Source organism: Aotus nancymaae, unplaced genomic scaffold (assembly GCF_030222135.1).
Source record: "Aotus nancymaae isolate 86718 unplaced genomic scaffold, 86718_ANA_hifiasm-v0.15.2.pri h1tg000011l, whole genome shotgun sequence".
In the NCBI taxonomy this organism is placed as follows: domain Eukaryota; kingdom Metazoa; phylum Chordata; class Mammalia; order Primates; family Aotidae; genus Aotus; species Aotus nancymaae.
This window is the reverse complement of record NW_026988422.1, coordinates 16,810,854-16,834,253: the sequence shown is the minus strand read 5'-3', so window position 1 is coordinate 16,834,253 and position 23,400 is coordinate 16,810,854. Positions and strand designations below refer to the sequence as shown.

At 36.9% G+C, this 23,400-nt stretch overlaps 1 protein-coding gene and 1 long non-coding RNA gene across 3 annotated transcripts in view; one reads left to right on the top strand and one right to left on the bottom strand.

Annotated features, from left to right (window-relative positions):
• The window catches only part of LSAMP (limbic system associated membrane protein), a 639,680-nt gene that overhangs the window by 608,286 nt on the left and 7,994 nt on the right, over positions 1 to 23,400 (top strand). The window contains exons 7-8 of one of the 2 annotated variants that reach the window (XM_012463960.2): positions 164 to 199; positions 16,799 to 16,831. The exons of the other annotated variant lie outside the window; for it this stretch is intronic. Coding sequence (XP_012319383.1) covers positions 164 to 199; positions 16,799 to 16,831 — 69 coding nt within the window. The remainder of the gene's footprint in view (positions 1 to 163; positions 200 to 16,798; positions 16,832 to 23,400) is intronic. 2 annotated transcript variants of the gene reach the window in all.
• LOC105725042 (uncharacterized) overlaps positions 1 to 23,400 on the bottom strand; it is a 340,977-nt gene extending 317,577 nt beyond the window's left edge. The window contains exon 1 of the long non-coding RNA XR_001109193.2: positions 23,285 to 23,400. This is a non-coding gene — a long non-coding RNA (uncharacterized LOC105725042). The remainder of the gene's footprint in view (positions 1 to 23,284) is intronic.

Genomic DNA, 23,400 nt, shown 5'->3' with positions numbered 1-23,400 from the left:
CTTTGATAGTTTAATGTTAATAGGAAGTACAGATGAATGTTTTATGAGAGATATGATCCTGTAAGCATGGAAATTCATCTGTTGTATAATGGTTTGAATAAGTAAACATAAGAAAGATATGTATTTAAATTCTCCATGATGATTACTATTTTTTCCCCTTTAGAACGTGTTTTACCCACAATCCCCCACCCCATTCAAGGTCAGTATGATTTTTATCACTGTAGCTCTCTTCCTGGGTCATTCTCCATCATCTATAACATGCAAAACACACAAAGGGAGAAAAACACATTCATAAAATTCACATACAATATAAATCATTTTTTCCCTTAAACCTTTTAATAAAAGTCAATTAGTTGCTTCCAACCATCAGTTGAATAGGCATGGAACAAGACTATCATCCTACTCATCTTCAAATTGGTCAGTAGCTGTGAAGGCAATATTAAACTCAGCAAGCAATTTTTTTCTACAGTCAGTATGTATTATAAGTAACTAGGAACTCACATATTTGGGACACAGCCAGTTAAGTTCTCTAGCCACAGAAATACAAATTTTTGACTGACCACCGTCACAGTTGGAAGTTTATATAATCTGAATCTGAAGGGTATTACTTGTAAAAATTAATGTATATACTGCTAAAGGTTAATCAATGCAACCAGATTATAACAAAGACATTATTTTCTCTTAAAATCTTGGCCAATTCATGGGTATTTTTCTTTCCTTTTAAATATACCTATCTTAGAAAACATAAATGAAAAAAACAGAATAATCATTCTGAATTCCTTTTCATAAACTTTATATGCACTCAAATTAAATTTTGCCTCCTACATCATATTTAGATGCAAGCTGCAGCCACAACTTTCTAGCTTAAGGCTATTTAAAGGGAAATTGGCAAATAAAATTAAAACAATATAAAAAATCCGAAATGAAACCAACCTACCATTGAAATTAAATTCCAGAAAAGTGATTTGCAAATAGCACTCAAAGACCTGAGAAAAAATGGAAACCAGGCCATGCGGGGCCTAGCGTGCAAAAAATAAATCCTATTAAACAAGATTATCATACACACTATAAAGGAAATGTGCTCAGAATTAAAGGTAGAAAGCTGCTGTTTTATAAGTTTGAAGATGAATCATGTTTCATTAACATTTGTCCAAACTATAAATTCATGCAAACTTGTGTGTATTCAGTGTCAATAATGCAATGTGTCGCATGTATATGCATTCACGTATGCAAATGTATTTTAATTATTTTTGAACTAAGGATTGCAAGATTTCAAGGATCAACTAGACAGCTTAATAAAAGAGTTGTCAAATTTTAGAAAGAGGACAAACTATTTTTAGTATGAAAGCTTAGAAGAACTCTGTTTAATAATAAAAAAAAATCTTCCCTAAAACAATGAAATCTGTTTCTAATTCCAGCCACTAAAAATAAGACTGTTAAAATGTGCCTGTTTTTTAAACTTGACATGATACTTACTGTTCACAGCAAATATCCCATTTTGAATTCCTGACATGCCACAATTATTTTAACACATTTATGTTCTAGCGTTGCTGCAGAGATTGACACCATTTTATCATGTTGCCATCTTGCAAATATCTTGATATGAAAAACACACACATAAGCATTTGTACTATTGGATAGCATTTTCAAAGAGGTCATGCCCCATCTGAGATGAGCTTTGTACAGTATCACTGTGATTCTAGGTATCATTTGTGAGAGCAGTTCTGCAGCCACCAACTCAAATATTTATCTGATCACGAAGTATGATATATGTAACTTTGAGCAAAGTGAAGCCAGACACCGTTCACAAAGGACAGCTGTTCAAATACTGAAAAACAGTCTGGACTAGGGATGGAGCACAAGGGATTTTGCTGAACTTTATATTTCCCACAAACTCAACTGTTGATTGGAGAATGACCCTAGTTTGATTTTACATTGTAGGTAGACTGTAGTTAGCTTTCTTAGATCCAATAGTTTTTAGAGAATATAGTTTATCTTATACTAATGCTTTGGTCTTCTGCTAGTGGAAATTGAAAAGCTGTTCATTAAGACTTGGGATGGCTGGTGTAAGAGTCTGCTATACAAAGATAGTCCCCTCTTAAGTTTTCTATTTTTTACAAGGACTTTAACTTCCTTGAGATCGATTCACTTTTCTTCTCTTTCCAATCCAGGGTAACCCAAGAGAAATGCAGCTTCCCATTGAAAAAAACACTAACAATAGGATGCTTAACCCTTTTTATGGTGCCAGTTAAGTACCCAATATCTATGAAAAGCATGCCTCACTCTGATCATAGCTATAATGCAAGGCATCTTCATTTAACTGAATATCATGTATTGTCATCAGCTTTGGGAACTCTTCTGTCTCATAGAAGTTGGTTGATGTAAAATGGCCTAAAGATTTTAAGGCAATTAATTTCCTTAAGGTGTTTTGAAAGTGGGTGTTTCAAAAGTCACAAAGATTTTTTTCTGTCCTCCCATTATAAAAAGGAGAACTTTCTTCCCTAATTTCCAACCTCACAAAGATATATGTTTCATTTCAACTACTTTATTTTTCATATCTCTCATTGGAGGATCTTCCCTCCTATCCCCACTCTACATGGCTCATCAAGCTGACTGGGGATGCACAGCAGAGTCACAGCAGGAATGCAGTTCTAAACCCTTTCAAGCTGTGATTAAACAAAAACAAGGCTCAATAAATCAAATGCATTTCCCTTGGGTTTCCTTCATCATATTGCTTGATTTTCTGCAGTGATAATAATAATGCTGGAATTCCACCAACAGATAATTTATATTGGCTGTGGCCAATCAGAAATTTTCATATGTCCTTCCCCCTCTGCCAAAAAACAAAACAAAATATAAAACCAGTTTGCTTCCCTGCTCCTTAGTTTAAAAGATATAAATAAAATAGTGTTCCATCCTTGATCTGTTTCTGATAGGTGTTTTCTTCCATTAATTTTAATTTAGCTTTACTTATTCTAAAATGAGTCCTGAATTGCATAAATTTGCATAAATACCTCCAACTATATTGCTGCAGAAAATCCACTGAATTGCAAAATAAGGAAAGAGTCAGCTCTCAATGTCTGGGGGAACTTTTCTCACTTTGTGAGGTTGACATTGTTTCCTGAGGTTTCTGGGTACTGAGCAATGATAACATTTCTCCCCATCAGTGTACTCACGCCTAGCTCTTCTTCATAATGGAAGTGCACCCATAGACACTCTCACATTGAGGACTGTAGGTTCAGAATGAAGTGTTGAAATCAGCCTCAGAAAATTAAAATGAAGTGAACAAGGGACAATGACAAGGACAAACAACTGTTTTGTTTATGTAACTCTCAAGCGAAAAATTCCCTTGAGTATGGGGCTCTCTGGACTCAATCAGCCTATCCCTTTCTGATCACTGCCACTTTGAAACAAAACAAAACAAATCCTGGAATGTGTCTCACTTGTTTGCCTCCCATCTGATTATTTATCCCAAGTGAACAGCCTTTCCATTCACTAACCCCATGTGGCAAGTGGGTTTGGGAAATGTTGAGATTATCTTCCAGGTTCAGGCATGGCACTGGGTTTGTTCACAGCTGCTTGCCATTCCATCCCTGTTTTTCCATTGATAAAATGCATTGCACATGGCTGGGTTTGCATGATTAATACAGCTGTCCAAACCTTTTTCAGAAAACAAAACAAACCACCCCCTCCCAAAATTAAAGTTTAAAAAGAAATTAAAATCCAAACCACAAACAAGCCAGGCTTGCAGAAATCTGAAGTCGGCCTGGCATGTTTTCTCCCAAAGGGAGACTGATGTTCTTACAGGCAGGCCTGGCATCAGAGCAGCCAGATTCTATCTACAGTCAGAGGAGTGGATATATCCGCCCTCACCTGGCACTCCCAGGAATAGGTTTTTAAATCAGATTCCAAAAGGATGAGAGGTCAAATGGGAGAAAAATTTTGAACATATCTCATGTTGTGAAGAATACTGAATAGTGTCTAGTTTCATTTATTTTCTGTAGAATACTATCCTTAGTATTATTAAGAAAAAGCTACTTTTCAGCTTCTTAATACAACAGTATTTTGCTTTGTCTAATAATGGTAATAATATTAATAATAACAATAGCTAACATACATAATAGGCTTCTCATGTACCATTACAGTTTTAAGGGCTTTTGCCTGCATTAACTCAATCCCCACAACCCTAAGAAAGAGACATGCACCTTTCTCTCATACTTCTTAATGATGAAATGACACCTAAATTTCAGCCTACCCCTGTTACACCCAGGCACATATATAACTCTGTAGAATATTAATAATCACCCTTGTGTATACATTCATGTTCATTAGATATGCATCTTTCCAGTGAATTTTAAATGTTCATCTAATTTATTTTATATATTACAGAGCTTATAACACTCAGTTACTTTAATGTCCTTAAATTTTTACAGAATCTATTTTCAAATATGCTTAACACAGTGAGAAGTATGCCCAACTCACACAGATTTATATGAAAGCATTCATCTTTTAAAAACATGAGCAGAGCTATCTGGCATCAGCACATCTAATTTCACACACTTATTCAGGCTGATTTACATACACACCTCTATTAATCATGGATAATTACTAGCATTGTTCCTGTAATTCAGTTTTTCCAACTGTGAAATGGGAAAGAAATTATATTTTTCATGCCTACAAGCTCAAAGTGGTATTTTAAATAACACACAAAAGAGAGCTTCAAGTTCCTAGAAAGAAGGTATATTGAATTTTAAAAATCATATTCAAATACACATGTGTCTTATAATTTTTAAAAGCACTGCTATTTACAGGTATACTCATATCATATTACATGGACATTAGCTAGATGTAAGTTCAGTGTGCTTTTATTATAGTTTGATGTATTATGGATTCTAAGGATGTCTGAAATCCCCACACCGCTAAAAAGTTTTAATATAGAAGCATCCTAAGGCCAAATAAAAAATATTTTTCATTATTTTCTTACCAATATCTTAATATTATATTTAAGAAGAGCTGCAAAATTGCACAGTGCCTTGTGGTGTGGCATACACATATACACTCACACACTTTCAGTGGATGCTCATCATACACACTACCACATGACTGCCAGACCATCAACCTGAAAACCTGCACCTTTTGCTGGTCAAGGATATAAGGTATGTCCTAGGAAGGATTTCACTTTTTAAATACGTCTCTCCTTCCCACTGGCTGGCAGAAACAAGGATTTTGTTTCTACGGATAGAATTTAGGCAGCCATGTCAGCACCAATTTAGAGCAAAATCATTGGCTCTGATTAATACCTATGAAAATTATTGAGTCGACCTTCATACCTAATTCCCTGGCTCCTTTATGGGAACAATAGTCTGATTTCCTTCTGATTTTCTTTAGTGGTTAGAGAATCAGTGAGATAATTGTACCAATGTTTAATGTGGAATCAATAGTTCACTCATCAATCCAATGATTTTGACACAGTGTAATAGGTGAGATTTTCTCCCCATTTCCATGTCTTATCTCTCCCCACCTCTTTACTCTTCCTCCTACTGTTTCCTAAACTGTTATTCTCTCCCTTGCTAAAAGTTGCTAGCAAGAATAAATCCAAAATTTATTCACACCACTATTTAAATGTTCAACAAGGGGTTGGAAGTGTTATTTCTCTCAAAATTCACATTTAGCTTCAAGCTCAACGACTAAAAATCCTACAGAGTCAATTTAAAGATAGGAGAACGTTTAGTCCTGGAACTCCTTTCTAATGCCTCTTCCTGTTTTTTGAGTCTGGATCTGCCTACACCAGTCAGCCTTTGCTGGTGATCACTCTGTTCTTAATGCCTTACCGTGCTATTTAGATGTCTAGAGCCAGCAGGGATTTGAAAATGAATATTTTTTTAATAAAAAAATCCAAGCTTCCACTAAATTTTAATTTGATGGAAATATTGCTCTTCTATGAGCTTTATGGAAAAAAAAATCTTTCAAAGTAACAATTACATTTGGGGATTAGGTTTAAGTAATTGGCAGTCTTGTCTTTTTAATTAAAAGGAATAAAGCTGCCTAAGAACAGCTCAATGAGATTTGCAGCAGAAAATGTTGGCATGCTGCCCCAAAGGGTGAGAAGACCGGGATCTTGATGGACAGAAAACGGACACAATCTCTTGTGGTCGTTAGAGTGCACGGCTTGCTTTCGAGGCTGCCTCACGTGCTAGTTAACATGAGCACAGCAGGCGACTGTGAGGAACATTGCTGTGTGTAGACAGGAAGGAAGTCCTTCCTTTGGGAACTTAGTTCTGGGTTCAGAGACTGTATGGAGCTAAAGTCCTTCTTAAAAACTGGTAGTACATGGAGGAAGAAAACAATAACAACAACAAAATTCTTCCAAGTATTAAATCATCAAATACTCCCAGCCCCTGAAAAATGTCTTATCATAGCCCAAAAAGTATAAACGAACCTTAATTTTAATCTGTCCCTTGGCTCCCTTCTCTACATTTTCCTCCATATTCACCATGCATTAAATATGCGTGTTCTCTTTGACATCTTTCAAACAAAACCAAAGAAAAGGTTTTGATAGTATTGGCATTCACTTCTAAACACTGGTTACTAGTCGTGCTAGTACCACCAAGCCATTATCCCATCTGGAGGAAGCATCGACTTCTGAAGAGGCAAGATATAAATTAAGGTTAGTAACAATTTCCCTTATACAGTCACTCCAGCCTCATGATATTCTCTCATCATCATAAGTTATTTGTACATATGAAACTAAACAAGCACCTTGATGGGGAAAAAAATCAGTGTAAGAGATTCCACCTTACACCTCCCCTCGTATACTGCTGTGAAGAAACACACCTGCCAAGTAAGAACACAGCGTGGCATAATGAGTTTGGAATTCCAATTTAAGGTGTTCCTATGTACTGAGATGTATGATGGGAGTAGGCAGACTACTCACTAGGACTCCACAGAGAATGTCAGCTTATACCCACCACAGATCAGTGGGGGAGAGACCTTACAAGTCATTTATCATGCTTCCTAATTGGACCCTGGGGAGCCCAGCAGTGCCATAGTTTACTCTACAGTTTTGCTTATCGCTGAGCTGATTGTAAAGGAAAATGCTTCCCACATCTCTGTAACACATACATAAGATCAGCACCCCGACATTACCACTAACATAGTATCTTTACTATCAATCACAGCTAATAGTTCATTATACTTTGTATCTGCCCCATACTAGCAAAAAAGATTCTGACTTATGCACCCACCTTCTAAACCTCGTAATGCCAGTATGACTTTTTTAACTGCCTAAAAAACCTAAAAAGACATTTGGAAGCAATAGTAGCATCCTGTAGGGAAAAAAAAAAAAAAAAAAAAGCAGTAGCAGGTAGCCGTGCCTTTGCAGAGTGTCCCTTCTGTTTACCATCCCATGCTCTTTAGCTCACACAGCAGCAGCAAGCATTCCCAGCCATGTTTCATGTTGGAAACTTGCTTGGCCATTCAACAGTGGTTTTTCAACTATACGTGTGGGTTTTGTATGACTTGGAAGCTGGGGATGTTTGGAGAGCAGAAATAGCTAGAAACAAAAGAAAACAAACAAAATGAAACCAAGCAGTAACTTGCACTTCTCTGTTGCATTGAAAGCTAGAGTAACTTGGGAAATTTGTTTTATTTTTCTCCCTTGAAGTTCCGGAACACAGGTAAGTTTATCTCTGACAGCTGTTAAGTGCAGCAGTGCTAAAAAAACAACAAAGACACCATGATCCTGTTCATTGGAGGCTGCTCTTCCATTGGGGGGTGAACCTTCCCATCCTAACTTGTAAATAGTATGATTTTTTGCTCTGTATTTAGATGTACTCTCCACTTGCTCTTGCCTTTGCTTTGTAGACTTTCTTTTAGAGGTCACGCTTTCTTTTCATTACGATTTCTAATCACTAGGAACACAAGAAAGAGGCTTAACTCTTGATAGGCAGTTAAAACTCTTTTCTTTTTTTTGGCACAGGTTAAGTTAATCTGACATGCACAATATCTTGATGACACCATTCATTTACTCAAAGAAACATTATCTTAGTATTTGCTGTGAACTGGGTTTTAGGGATGACAAAGGAGACTGAAGCGGGTACAGCCTCTGCACTGAGAGTTTATAGATCAGATGGAGAAGTACTTCATGAACTAAGCAACCACAGTAAACTTCAAGTCCATGTAAAGATAACTGTGAGGTGTTTGGGGAGAACAAACCAAGGCACATTAGCCAGTCTGGGCTGGCTGGGGAAGACTTCCAGGTGAAAGGGAAGTTTTTTAGAAGACGAGGGGAAAGAGAAGAACAACCCAGAACCTTCCTAGAATCCAGAAGGTCTAGAATCCAGAAAGAACTTAACTGACAGGGATCCATTATAAAGCCTAACAAATTTTTTAAATCTAGAAGAATAATATTTTTTCCTAATAGTTTATCCTCTTTTGTACCTGGCCTGTTTACAAAAAGAAACATGATAAACCAGAGGACTTAAAGGTGAGGAATTTCTATAATTAACAATAATGTATTGTATAATTCAGAATAGCTAGAATACTTCTAATATTCCTAGCATAAAGGAAATATAAATGTTTAATGTGATGGATATCCAAATTACCCTGATTTGATCTTTGCACCTCATATGGATATATCGTTTTAAAAATGAAGATGATTTCTATAAAAATGAAAAGAAAGGTTAGAGATTGAGCATTTTCACCTGTATTACACTCAGGACCACAAAGAGCACTTGTTGGCTTAATTGTATGGACACATGTTAATACTGTGTACTGTGTGGTAGGTAGCAGCATTTAGGTTTAGTTTTCTGGAGGATACTGAGTGCCTGTTATCTAGCAGAATGTCTAGAGAAAACTTGCAGCCTTTCAGTAAGGAGGTTAGATGGTAGGCTTTTATTTTAGTTGTAGAAATAGGTTATAAGGAGTCATTGATGTTTTCAGAAAGTTACACAAGAACCTGGCTATAATGCTATATTTGGAGTCAGTGACATGGCAGGAGTTCCAGATAAACCAGACTTGTTACTGAAGCATTCTGGAACTCCAAGGAATAATGTTGCTGGAAATGGTCCAAAGCAGAACTGCATTTACCAAGTTCTGCACTGTGCTGGTTAGTGCAGTACAGGAAGGTCTAAGGGTGACTCGGAGCATACCAACATTTTTTAATCCCTTATCTCCTTACTTCCAGGAGCTTTAAAACCCTGGGAAATCTCACAAATTCACTTGTTATCTTTGCATTCAAATTCCGCAGGCCAGTTACCTCGTTTCATGGTATTTGAACGGTTTTGATTTTAAAACATACAAAATGAAAATGCACATTACATTGAGTAAAGATGGTCTTGCATGCCTTAGGATTTTGAATTTAAAATGTATTCTAAAATGGATCAGAAATTCACAATCTGAGACTGGGAAATAGAAAGTGAGGAGTAAGACCAGAAAGGATGTAAATCTCTAAAGACCTATCCAAACCTGTGTTTTTAATCTTTCTTACCAAGTCAGATAAATGAAAGTATAAAAGGCTTTAGAGTATACATAAAATTTATGTTTTTAAACACAGATGTGACATATATAATCTATTTTATGTTTTGACAACTAAGTAGAATCAACAACTAAGTAGATTTAGGGCTGGAAGATAGTTCTCTATTAAATGAGTTGGCTGGTCCCTTAATTACAATAAAGGTCAAAGGCCAGGTTGTACCCATAGACAAGTACCAAGATGCATTTTAGGCACAAGGACAGAGAAGTCTGTTTCTTCTTTAAGACATAAACTGCATGTCTAGTCCTGAGTACCTTACTGACAGCTGAGCCAAATAAATTTACTTCTGGGATGTATCTAATTTTAAACGTATTTTTAGGTGGCATAGCCCAGAGAAACCCTTTTATTGAACTTAGCCTTTTTGTCATTCTTGACAATTTCAATTCATTGATTATCAAAAATTAAACCTCTCAGGCTAAATAAGAAACTCTCAAAATGTAAGAAAGCTGACTTAGTACAAGAGACTTAATAAAGTATTTTCTTTATGTTGAGAGTATTTAGTGAGACTGCTCTTTCTGTAACAATCCATATCGCCACTGAGCAGAGCCCATAGTGGTTAAAGTCAAATCATACACCTATACTTACTTTATAGGACAATTATCCAGTACATCAAGCCTCTGGTCAGTAGGACCTCATCAACCTGCATGGTGACTTTTTTTTATTGCATTGCCATTTCACGCCGTTCAGATCATATTGCTTTGGAAATTAGCACTCCCCATCCTAGCTTCTCTTTTGCTTTACTAGATGATATTTCCTAACTAATAAAAATGAGGGGGAAAAAAATTATTCTCCTTCTAATGTTGTCAACCCAATGCCAAATAATCAGAAAGTGATCATTTTCTTTTCTCCACATTTAAAGGTATTTTAAAAGATGCATTGATTTGTTTTTATCAATAGTTTTCTATTATAATAATAAATGTTATGCTTCTCATTATGGAAGAATTTGAAAATATATGAAACTATAAAGAAGAAAATAAAGATCATATGTAATCCCTCTCCTCAGAGAGAACACCATTAATGCAATATAAACAAGTGTTTTGTCTGAAGAATGTTTGAGCTGCCAGTGTACTATAGAATGTTCAAGTTTAAAACCTAAAATGTCTTCTATTTCCCACGGTCTCAGAAGCTGGGCGTGTTTCTGTTACTCACTCAATGTTACAGCAGAGGCAGGCCCAAAAGCCCCTCCCCTACCTGGACCAGGGTGCTCTCCACAGTGATGCACACACCCCAAGTGCTTTCAGGTCTAAGTCAAATCTTGACTCACAAGGGATTTCCCTCATGCACCTCCAGGATCCCCAGTAAATAGTCTTCCCTTCAGATGTGGGGGCTCATACGTTCTCTCTCCTAGTTGGTGTTTTAATATTGTCCCCTTAATAGATGTGTTGTTTTTAATGCAATGACTTTTTATTTAAGCATTTTTTTCACATTCTATTCATTATAGAATATTTGATATAAGGAGTAAGGCTTAAATATTTTCACATTTTACAACAAGAAATTATACCAGCATTATTTTAGTTTGTTGAGTCAACAAGGAATTAACACCATCTGTCTAGGGCTGCAGTATTCTGGTACGTCTACTCATGCCTAAGTCATTATTCACTCTGACAGAGCATCAAACTGAAGTCCATTTCTGGTCACAGACAATTATAAGAAGAAAGCCTTTAGCAGTATTTGAAAATAAACTATAGCATTCCTTGCTAGCCCATATCTAGCTAAGGGAGGCCAACTTCCTTTCTCGAATATTGATGCCATGGTAAGATCACTTAGTTTTCTCAGTCAGTTTGATGTATTCTCTTAGTCATGAGGACAATGGTCCACCTATGAACCAAAAAAAAAAAAAAAAAAAAAAAACAGGAAGGCTGGGCGCAGTGGCTCACACCTGCAATCCCAGCACTTTGGGAAGCCAAGGTGGCCAGATCACCTGAGTTCGGAAGTTCAAGACCAGCCTGATCAACATGAAGAAACCCCATCTCTACTAAAAATACAAAATTAGACAGGCATGGTGGTGCATGCCTGTGATCCCCACTTCTTGGGAGGCTGAGGCAGGAGAATCACTTGAACCCAGGAGGTGGAGGTTGCGGTGAGCCAAGATCACTCCATTGCACTCCAGCCTGGGCAGCAAGAGCAAAACTCCTTCTCAAAAAAAAAAAAAGAAAAGAAAAGAAAGAAAATTGGAAGAATCTTAAGGTTGAGATTCAGATCCATTTCTCTATTTTGACTCTTTTCTCACTTCACTAGACCCAGAAGGAATACTCTGATTTTCAGAGAATATTATTCTAGAAATATTAGGCATTGGGGTTTATACAACATGAACATCACACATGGGAGAAAATGAGAAGTTCTAATAATTCAAATAGGAATCACAAGGCAAATATTTTTCTATGGCAAAAGAGAAAAAATTTGCAAGTAGAGTCTGTTAATCCCTAAAGCCTCTGAGTGAAGAAATCTGTGAGAAAGAAATTAATAGCTTTCGAAGTGTGGCTTGAAAATTGAATTAATAAAAGGTACCCCTTTTAAGCCACTATAATTATAAAGGCTTTATTTTTCAAAATTTTGGCCAATAAATAAATAAATAAACAAAAGTCAGAGGCAAAGCCCATAAGTTTCCGTGACAGAATCTTACAAGATGTTATGCCTTAGGTCCTTGGCATCAGTGAGGAAGCGGCAGCAGGTGTGATCCTCCTCCGTTTCTTCTATTACATTTCTTAATAATTTTAACCCTGTCCCTTTCTGCAATTTCCAGGATCTGGAGGATAAAATCCCTACTGAATTTGGACCTTTTCCTGCCCCACTTCTGCAAATACACATTCTTACTAACTCTGGCCCAGAATTTTTAATTCAAAACCTGCAGCACATCAGAGGATTGCCCTTATAGAAAGAGTTGTGTGACACACAGAGAGAAAAAGTTTTCTTTTTCAAATGGCTGCCTCTGCTATAACATTGAGTAACAGAAACACACCCAGCTTCTGAGACCGTGGGAAATAGAAGACATTTTAGGTTTTAAACTTGAACATTCTATAGTACACTGGCAGCTCAAACATTCTTCAGACAAAACACTTGTTTATATTGCATTAATGGTGTTCTCTCTGAGGAGAGGGATTACATATGATCTTCACTTTCTTCTTTATAGTTTCATATATTTTCAAATTCTTCCATTTGAAAAATAAGGCATTTGTGTTCAAGTAAATACTCTGGAAACAACTATGCAAACAGCATAAGTTTCCCAAACTCTACGTTACCTACATGTGAATGCAAATGAGAAAAGTTGTCAAAAGTCAAGATTCAAAGCACTGAAAGTCACTTCTTTTCCTTATGGATGTGTTGTGCCCTCACTTCGTGTCCCAGAGAGAACTCAAAGAAAGCAAAAAAGCCAAAATTTTCCATATATAAAGATATGAAAATTTCCTAAGATAACGAGGGAGTTCCCAAACTATAAATTCTAGAGTTTCCAATGAAGCATCTTTCATCTTTGCAACACTCACTTAGTGAGAGATAAGTGTAAGAGATAATAGTAAAAGGTAAGAGGAAGAATAAATCTTCTGGGCTTTAAACAAAAAGGAAACTTGGGTTTTCAGTTTTATTCATCATGAAGGTATTTTAAAATGAAGCTCATCCCTCCAGAAAATGTTCTCCCTACCAGGATTTGGGAAGTAATGCAAGGACCTCCAAGCCCCATGTGGCTCTTCAAATAACTGTGAATTCCAAACAATAATCTCACCTTTGGGTTCAGGCACTGTAGTTTGAAAAAGAAAATAGAATCTCTCCTGTCTAGACTCTTAGCTGGGGTAATACTTGAGGTATTAATTGATTCATTGAGTCTCTCATTCATTTATTTATTGATGCATTCAGGTATTTGTTTAGCAAATCTACTGGATCCTTCTTCTGTGCTAGAGAAATACCAAGCTGAGGATACAGCAGTGAACAAGGCAGACATATCGTCTGTGCCAATAAGAGAGGCTGAATCAAAGTTTTTAATGGTGCAGGCTAATGTGGCTGGATGTAATGAATCTGAAAGTCAAAAATCAAGGACAGATTAGCTTAAATAAATGTCTCAAGATACTTCCCTTTCCTAATATTAGATTATTTCCCCATTGCCTTCTTCTACCACCTCATCAGAAGCTAAAATCTAAGCATATGATGATAAAGCTCTTAGAGAAAGCCTAGAACATTATCTACACTAGAAGTGCCCAATGTTGTGTTTTGCATTGCTTCAGTCGATTTAGCTTTCTCTATTATACCTTGTACCTTCACTGCCATGCTTACTTGTTAAGTGTATTTGCTGAAGCAAGATTAATAACTAGTTAGAAGTTTTCCTGAAGGGCATAAAAATCATACATTTCAGGTTATATTCGAAGCATAGTGCCCTGGAAATCTTTGCAAAAATAATATCCCTGACAATGCAGTTTGATTCACAAGATTGCATTATCACTAGAAAAGTAACAATAATTTTCAGGTGTTAAATGCAAAAAAAAAAAAAAAAATCTGTCTATAACAAGAGAAAGTTCCCCTCCTGAAGAGTAGTATTGCATGCCTGGCCTTACACTTAAAAAGAAAAAAAAAAGTGTTTACTTCTTTCTCCCACTACTGCCACCTCGTGGACAAAGGTCATTCATTTGGACAGCACATAGGAGCATGTCTTAGTATTGCCACAAGATGGCAACATATGACCAAGTTTGCAAAAAGGCTCAGCAAGTTCTGCTCCTAAAGAAGGTGATGAGCAGGAAATAGTAGTCCAAAATAATCAGTCTATTCTTTTTTCCTAAAGACAAATGGAATTCCAAGTGTTAAAATCTTTAGATTTTCACAAAGAGGTTGATTTATTACGGGCATAGGGAGGAGTACCTAAAATTTAACTGGCAACTTGTTTTGCTTTTTAAAGATATTTCAAGCAAGTGTATATTTTATATCTGAATTTTTCTGATATTAGCTTCGCAGAGTTAAATATTTGGGAATTTTTATATGCTTTTTGTAATCAACTCTCTCTAGTTGATTCATAGGGGAGCATCTGTTCCCTAAGAGACCCATTAGAACATATAGATTCTTACACACACCTATGCCAGTGACAGGGTAATGTGAGCACATTGCTAGACTTTTCCTGATCAAAATGTGCCCTAATCAGTCCACCTTTCTATCACTTTTCTTGTGCTAAAATCTCAGTGGTTCTTCATCACATTGCTGCAATTATATATGTATATAAATTATTTTGACTTATAATCCCATGACTTATTTGTTAAGCTGTATTTTTCTCTCTCCACAAAATTGCACTAATAATCCTTTCTAGAAGGGATTTTACCAAAAAACTGACAATAACTTTTATTTATTGAGCATTTATTATATGTCTGGCACCACTGTAAGTTTAATATGTTTATTAATTGATCTAATTCATAGCACAAATTTATAAGGTGCATGTAAGTAAACTCATTTTAGAGATGATGGAACTGACGCAAAGAGAAAGCTTTCGGCAGAATCGCTGAGCTTCCTACCTATCCGGATTTCTGAACAATTGTTTGAAATTATTCCCACGAAGCCTGTGCACCAGAAACTCAGTGTTCTTTAACTGAAGATGGCCCCATTGAGGCCTCTTTGAGTAAAGAGCATCACTCTGTGGCCTTAAGGGGTTCTTACAAATTATCACCGTTATAAGTTAAGAAGCTTGATGCAAGAAAGAAGGAAAGTTGCATTTTGCACGAGAGTCGCGCTTTTCCAGCCAGTATTGAATCATTTAAATGTCCCATTGACACCTCTTGAGTCATATAGGCATTGCTTTCATAAAAGCTGCCAAAGGGGTGTTGTGGAATAATGGACTAGATTCTGTCTAGAGAACTGGAAGTCCTAAGTTTCAGTCTCAGCTTTGCCTCTCACTTTACAAAGGACCTCTCTGGGCCTCAGTTTCCTCATGTCATCATGAGCACATTCTCCACACTGCCTTTCAGTATTTTTTGATGCAATATGTTGATTCCAAAGAAAAGATGTCAAAGCTGGCATTATGAAAGGAGACAAGTGGCAGTGTGTTTAATACACAACTTAAAACATCAGTGGTCAGATGATGAGACAGATACAGAAAGTCGTCAACAGCTAGAGACCATTGTTTCACATATTAATAGAACCTGGCTTCACTTCCAGGGTGAGTGCTGGCTTCTGCTAGGAGAGAATTCTTAATTCATCTTTCTGTATGAACTTGCAGCATGCTGCAATTGTTAAATAGAAATAACTGCAAATGATGGGCTTCAAGGACAAAAAGGCAGGTGCTGTATTCCACAGGGCAGATTGCGCTCTTCTATCTGACCAGCCACTAAGTTGGTCCTGAGCTTCAGAGTGGTATCCTACAGAAATTTTATATATTTACTTCTAAAGACCTAAGAGCATTGTGGTTTACTTGATAAAGATACTTAAAAGAGAAACCAAATATTTAACCTACATGAGCTCTTCTGACCCTGAGACTTATTTACAAATCAAACAAATATTTATTAAATACCCACTACCTGCCAAACTCTAATCTAAGCACTAGGGATACAGTACTTGAGAAGGAATACACTGTTGCTGCCCTCACAGAGCATATATTCTAATGGAGAAGAAAAACTATAAACAAGCAAAAAGTATACTCGTAACCTGACGTCAGGTTAGAGGTAAGTGCTGTTTAGATTAGTAAAGCAGGGTAAAGGAATAGAGAAAATAACAAAAGTCGCTATTTTTAACAAGATGCTGAGAGGAGTCCTTTTCGAGTTGGTGACATTTCAGCAGAAATCTGAATGAAGTGACTTAAGTGATCAGTACAAAGATCTAGGGAAAGAATATTCCAAGCAAATGAAAAGCAAGTGCAAAGGTCTTAAGTTGGAATAGACTTGACCTGTTGGAAGAAGAGCATGACGACCGCTGGCTTGAGTAGAATAAACCAGGGTAAAAGGGTAGGACGAGGCTGTGGATCAGACACATTCTATTATTCCACTAAATTGCAGTCAAGAGTACCTTTACATTCCATACTCAGAGCTCTTGAACTTGCCTCCATGCATACCATGTAGCATCAGATATTTGTAGTTGCAAATCATTTTTGCTACCTCCAACTGCACAACATTTGTTTGAACAAAACAATCTCTTTCCATTTGCCCTTCTTTCTCTCTCTACCAATATTCTTTCCTATTAAACTGTTCTTTCTTCCTTTTCTCTTATTCTCCTTTCAGTGGAGAGTATCAGACTACCTTTGTGTTTCTTCTTAACTGATAAAGATTTTTTATTTGTTTTTGTTTTGCTTAATGTTTCTTATTTTAGAAATTGGTACCACCGTGCACTTCAAGCAAAAAGGTATGGTTTTTATTTTTGGTTACCTTCCGTTTGTCAAAATTAAGATTTCACAGCAATGTATTGTTGTCTTATATAATTGAATTTCAGTGGAATGATTTGTGCTAACAATTTCCATAACACAGCTGGCTCTATTTTTTTTCCAAATTGTGAACTTCTCATTTACAAAAAGTTTCTGATCCAACCATGACCCTTATATTGCTCTTGACAGTAATTTATTGTTAAATCCCTGGAACAGAGCAAGTTATGCTTTGCCCTACTCTCTGTTCCTACCTTCCCTTTCTTAAGTATTCATGGTTCATTCTGACAGAGATGAAAGTTTGAAAATGCTCACTGCCCAGTGACAGGGCTCTCAGAAGACATGCAGAGTCTATTTTACATTCACTTGTTGGCTTCGTAAAACAGACCCTAAAATGCAAGTAGCTACTAATTCTGAGGTGCCCTCTTTATAAGTACAATAAATCATAGTTTCTAACAGTGTCTGTCCCAGATCAGAGCCACAGAGGCACCTATGTGGCCAATCCCCACCCTCTTTACTTCCTCATGGTTACCCACCTGATTATAATTGGCTCATATGAAGGCATCTTCCTCTCTGAGTCTCAAAGTGGTGAGACAACCAAGATCACTCTGAATTGTGAAAACCTATTCTTATGGGACTAACCAGTGATCAAGAGCCAATGAGATTATGGACACTTGGTTGCTTAGTCCCAAGAAAGGGCCAGCACCATTTATGGCCAGCGCTAGCAGGTCCTCACCGAAGGCAGCAGGGAAGAGGCAGCCATGAATATATATACCCGGGAACAGATCATCTGAGGCCTTCAAGAAGGCATAAAAGATTGTCCTTTTCAGCCCTTCTTCTCTTCCCAATGCCACGATTACCAATTATGTTTTAATAAGTGGCTAGTATTATATGTGATACATTATGGCTTTGATATGTGGATGAAGAAATAGGGCATAGCATTTTTGTTTAATTTCAAAGACAATATAAATTGCCAGTGTCACCAGAAGTGCTATGTATTGGACAAAAAAATTTCAAAAATGTGTATGCCAAAACACTTGATGCTGTGTTGATGAAAAAGATGTGATGATTCTGACATTCTGACTTTACTGTGAGAGTATTTCAGCCTTACCAAAATCTCACTTCATAAAGAGTGAGATTTATGCATAAAAAATGCATAAAGAGCTGAAGAAAATGTAGGACGAGCTCAGATTTGATTGAGTCTAAGACCCATTACTCAAAGAAAACATCGATATAGTATTTCCCCCTTATCCACAGGAGATGTGGCCCCAGGACGCCAGTGGATGCCTGAAGCTGCAGATAGTACAGAACCCTATCTATATGCACTATGTTTTTTCCTATACATACCTTTGATGAAGTTGAATTTATAAATTAGGCCCAGTAAGAGATTAACTACAATAATAATAAAACAATTCTAACAATATACTCTAATAAAAGTTATGTGAATGTTATCTCTCTCTTTCTCTCTCTTTCTGAATATCTTATTGTACTGTATGTACCTCAGGTAAGTGAAACAGCAGAAAGCAAAGCTACTGGTAAGGGAGGAGTACTGCATTTCCCCTCCTCTCCTTTGCTCCACCCTCGGCTTTAATCCCCATTTAATTCACCCAGAGGAAGCTGTACTGGCAGAAAATGGACAGCAGATGGCACCAAAGTCAATTTTATCAGGCTTCCCTTTAAACATGTCTTCCCAGGATACCAACGTGCCTTAGTCGACTGGGCTAGATGATATGGGAGGCAGATACTTAAGGGACTCTGTAGATTTGTGTTCTCCTTTGTTAAACAAGTGTTTTACAGATTGTTTAGAATTTTGTTCTATTTTCAGTCACTCGATCAGCCTTTAATAATTCTAAAATAATTCAAACTTTAACTCCTCTGGTTTTTTTTCGTATGGCTGAACTATGAATTGGAATAAAATTATGATTCACTTTGAGTTCTTAGTGGCTGAAAGGAATATTCAGGAATCACTGAGAGCATGATTAATAGCCACTTTGAATAAATTTACTCCTAAATCCAAGAAATGGGTCCTCAGGAGGAGCAACAGAAAACTGTTGACCAGATTTGAATTACAAAATGTCTCTAAGCAAACCTCTCTAAAACAGGTGTCGAAAAATCATGTGGTCTTTTCCTTGTGATTTTACTGAAATATAAATCAATTGGTTCCAGATCCTGAATCAAATTTGTAGTCTAGAGACTTGCCAAAAAATTCTCATATCCCTCAATTTCAGAATGTTTTATCAATCTTGCCCTTAATCACAAATTCCCTTTCATTGTTATAAGAAAGTGCAATCTGGCATTCACCTAGACACAGAATCTCACTTATTCCACCTTGGGGTTAGGAACCTTGACCTGGTGTGTTGACTTATGATTTGCAGTCCTGCTGCAGCTGAATTTTGGTCCTTAGAGTCAACATTAAAAGCCTTGACCCAATACACAAACCAATGCCTTCGATTCAGGTTAGTATTTCATCTCTTTCTGTAATCCAAAATTCTGCATTTGGATTAATAATAATACAAATTACTGAATGCTTACCATATACACACATATGAGTGGATATGTGCCTATATAACACACATATAGAATGTGGTTAGATACTAAAATATGATTTTTGTCTGTTACATAAAAAAACACATAGCAAATTTTTGAATTGTGGTTCTATTTGCCCATCTATTCTTAAGGCTAATTTATGTTTGCAGACTCTTGCTTTCATTTTATCTGTCAGTATATGAAAGCACTTGCTGAGCCTGGCCATCTGGTGTGGGAAATAAGATTTATCATTTGCATTTCCACAAATAAGCAGAAATTTCATAACTCTGAAGTAAAACATAATTAATGATTTTGCTGATTATTCTTCCCTGAAATAGCCACTAACTGAAGTAGTCTATGCAGTCACATATATCTATATTTGCATACACACTTGTGATGATTTCCCAACTATCACCCATTTACCCTTGTATTTTTAAGCCTATTTATTTACTCACAAAACCAATTATGAAAAGTGTAAGTCATATAAGTACACTAAATAGCTATATGAGAGCACTTAATAAATAATAATTGATAGAGATGAAGATATCTTTAACTGATGCACAAAATACATTTCAACTATATTTATACAGCACTTAATGACTGGGATACATTCTGAGAAATGCATTATTATGTGACTTCATTCTTGTGAACATCATAGAACATACTTACACAAACCTTGATGGTATAGCTGACTACACACCTAGTGTATATGGTATAGCCTATTCCTAGGCTGAAAACCCATAAGCATGTGACTGTACAGAATACTATGGGCAGTGGTAAGTGTTTGTGTATATAAGCATATCTAGACATAGCAAAGGTACAGTAAAAATGCAGTGTTATAACTTTATAGGACCACATTTGTATACCTGGTTCATCTTTGACTGAAATGTCATGTAGCATGTGACTGTATATAATAATATTGTGAAGGATAATATTAAAGATTATTAACATAGTTATACTAAGATTCCCCATTATAACATAGAATAGCATGTGACAATAATAGTTAATTCTGAATTATGTGTAAAAGACCAACAATATGTGTAGATATCATATGCGTACATATGAGTAAGTGTATAACATACATACTTATCTTTGTACATATGCATATGTATACGTGTATTATCAAGAATGTTGTATGTGAATATGTTTATCTAGGTTCATATATTCTGTAATATATTTTCAATGATAGAATTTTGACTTTCTTGAATACTTACCACTGTCAAATAAAATGATAAGACTAGTCTTAACCTTCCCAAGGTATCACTTAGCTCCAGGATGTATGCAAGATAATCTAGCCTATCCTTCACTAAAAATGAGATTAAGGAAATCAGTAGAATTGGACTCTAGCTGAAAACCTTTTGTTTTACACTATCCCTGGTGCAGACAAATATTTTTTGCCTAACCCTCTAAGGCTTTAATTTTTGTGTAGTTTTTCTCTGTTTTGAAAACCTCATCGATGCACAAATACAACCAAATATGCCAAGGAACTCTTGCCATCTAGTGTACATAGAAAGACTATAAGGTGAGGAAAATAACATTCCTACCAGCCCAGAAGCCCTGGGAGAAGTTTCCACTAAGAGAACCTGAAGGTCCCAACAGTCCAGAAAGGTTGGGAGTAGGAGACATGGAAGTGGGTTAGGAAAGGCCTTGAGCTGACTTCAGACACTTGAATTTAAGTGCCTGGTCAACAATTACTAACTGGGTGCTTTCATGCAAGATATAGAATCTCATTGAACCTTAATTTCTCATGCAATGCATGAACCTGAAGGTAGCTAATATGTCTTTTGTTAATATGATCCTATCACAATTCAGAAAATTAGATAATTAATTCATTGAACCTTTATTCTGTGTTTCTATAGATTTACACAATACAGCTCATTTTACACCATAACTATGCTGATCAAAGTTTGTATATGTTCATATTTTTATATTAGGTGAATGTTTTTAATATTCTCAAGAAGATATTCTATCCAAAACTCTCCTATCAAAAATCTTTTTTGCAATGATAATTGTTGTCTCCCTGTTTTTGTTTGTGCTGGCCATTTTAATCAAACCCAAGTTTAATTTACTGACCCAAGTTTAATATACTGAATGTTGACAGGAGACTTATAGGCACCCCTTTCCTGTGTAGTAGTGACAGGCAAAGACTCTAGAGCCAGATGCCGCCTGGTAAAAACCCAGCTCCTCTGCTTACAAGTTGCATAAGTTTATACAGTGCATCCAACATCCCTGTGCCTTGATCACTTCACTGTAAAACAGGTTTCATCAGGCCGGGCGCGGTGGTTCATGCCTGTAATCCCAGCACTTTGGGAGGCTGAGGCGGGTGGATCACGAGGTCAAGAGATCGAGACCATCCTGGTCAACATGGTGAAACCTCGTCTCTACTAAAAATGCAAAAATTAGCTGGGCATGGTGGTGCATGCCTGTAATCCCAGCTACTCGGGAGGCTAAGGCAGGAGAATTGCTTGAACCCAGGAGGCGGAGGTTGCAGTGAGCCGAGATCGCGCCATTGCACTCCAGCCTGGGTAACAAGAGCAAAACTCTGTCTCAAAAAAAAAAAACAAAAAAACAAAAAAACAGGTTTCATCATACTACCTACCTCCTAGCATAGTTGTGTGCTTATATTTATAAGGAAGTTATGACAAAATTGTGTAGTAAGTGCTGAATAATTGTTTATAGTTTTGTTTTATTATTGCTGTTGCTTTTATTATTTACATAAAGCGTAGATTAGGAGATCACAGAATTCGGCATCTTTTCCTGTTATCCTATCTCCAATTGGGTATGTTTGTAAACAGTTTTGGAAAAATTCACATACCAGGGGATGCTTCCATTATACCTGCAAACCATCATAGTTTTACACACACACACACACACACACACACACACACACATAATCGAGCTGTATATCCAGCCTCAAAATTTTAAAGTGACTGACAATTACAGTCACACCAGTTTCTCTTTTGAACATCACTGCTTAAGTATGCAGTCTTAAATCCAAAAGTTCCTGTAGTGAAAAATACTATTTTTTCACTTTAATGGACTATGAGCAGAACTATACAAAAGGAGAAAATGGAACAAGCAAAGTACAGGTGATCAGCTTTTCTGCCAGACCTATGATTCCCTCCTCCGTAATCCTCTTTCTATGAACACACAAGCCCCTTCTCCAGTGGCTTTGTATGCATCCTATTTCCCCTCTCACACCCACACCCACATCTCCCAAATTGTGTCCACATTGGGAAAACTAAGGTGGCAGCAGGAAACACGGAGTGCCATTCCAGGTTAATCTGGGTGACTTCAAATCTCAGTTCTGTTCATGGTCTGGACCTGCCTCTGAACCTCTCTAGGTGTGTCTGTTTATTTTTGTTGTTATCATCTTTTTGTTTTTGATTTTTAAAGTGACAAATGAAGAGTTTGGAGGAGTTGATCCTCTGCTGCCTCTTAAGATTTTAAGATGTATTGACTTCTTTTCTCCCTTGCTAAGGTACCATCTAGCCATAAACGTTACTTTAAAACAGTTCTCCCCATTAGCAAATAAGTAATTACTACCTCTCGCCAGGGACAGAAGGAGTCCTGGATGGTTCCGTGCTTTATTGGTGGAGATGCTGTGATGAATTGGCCAGAAGACCCATGTCTGGCTGCTGAAGGACCCTCACCAATGCTTGGAACCTTAATGAGTGCTGGCACCAGAGGGCTACTTAGGGCAGGGCCAACGGGAGGAGGCTGGGTAAACACGAGCCTCCTGCACCATCAGACACATTGGTGATAGCCAGTTTAAGGACTTACCTGGCGAGAGCATTTTGTATTTAGAAGTGTTTCAACCAATGATACTCCTTAGGATACTTGTGGCCCAGGGAGGAGAAGGATTTAGAAAGGTTTTGAGCCTTTCCTGGGCTGCACATAAGTGCACTAACCTGGAGACGCTGGTATCCGCTTGGGCCTTACCTCTGATACCATCAGCAGTCAGCTGTAACATAGAGTGGGCCCGTGTAACTCATTCTCTTTTCTCTCTCTCCTCTTTTGCTCTGCA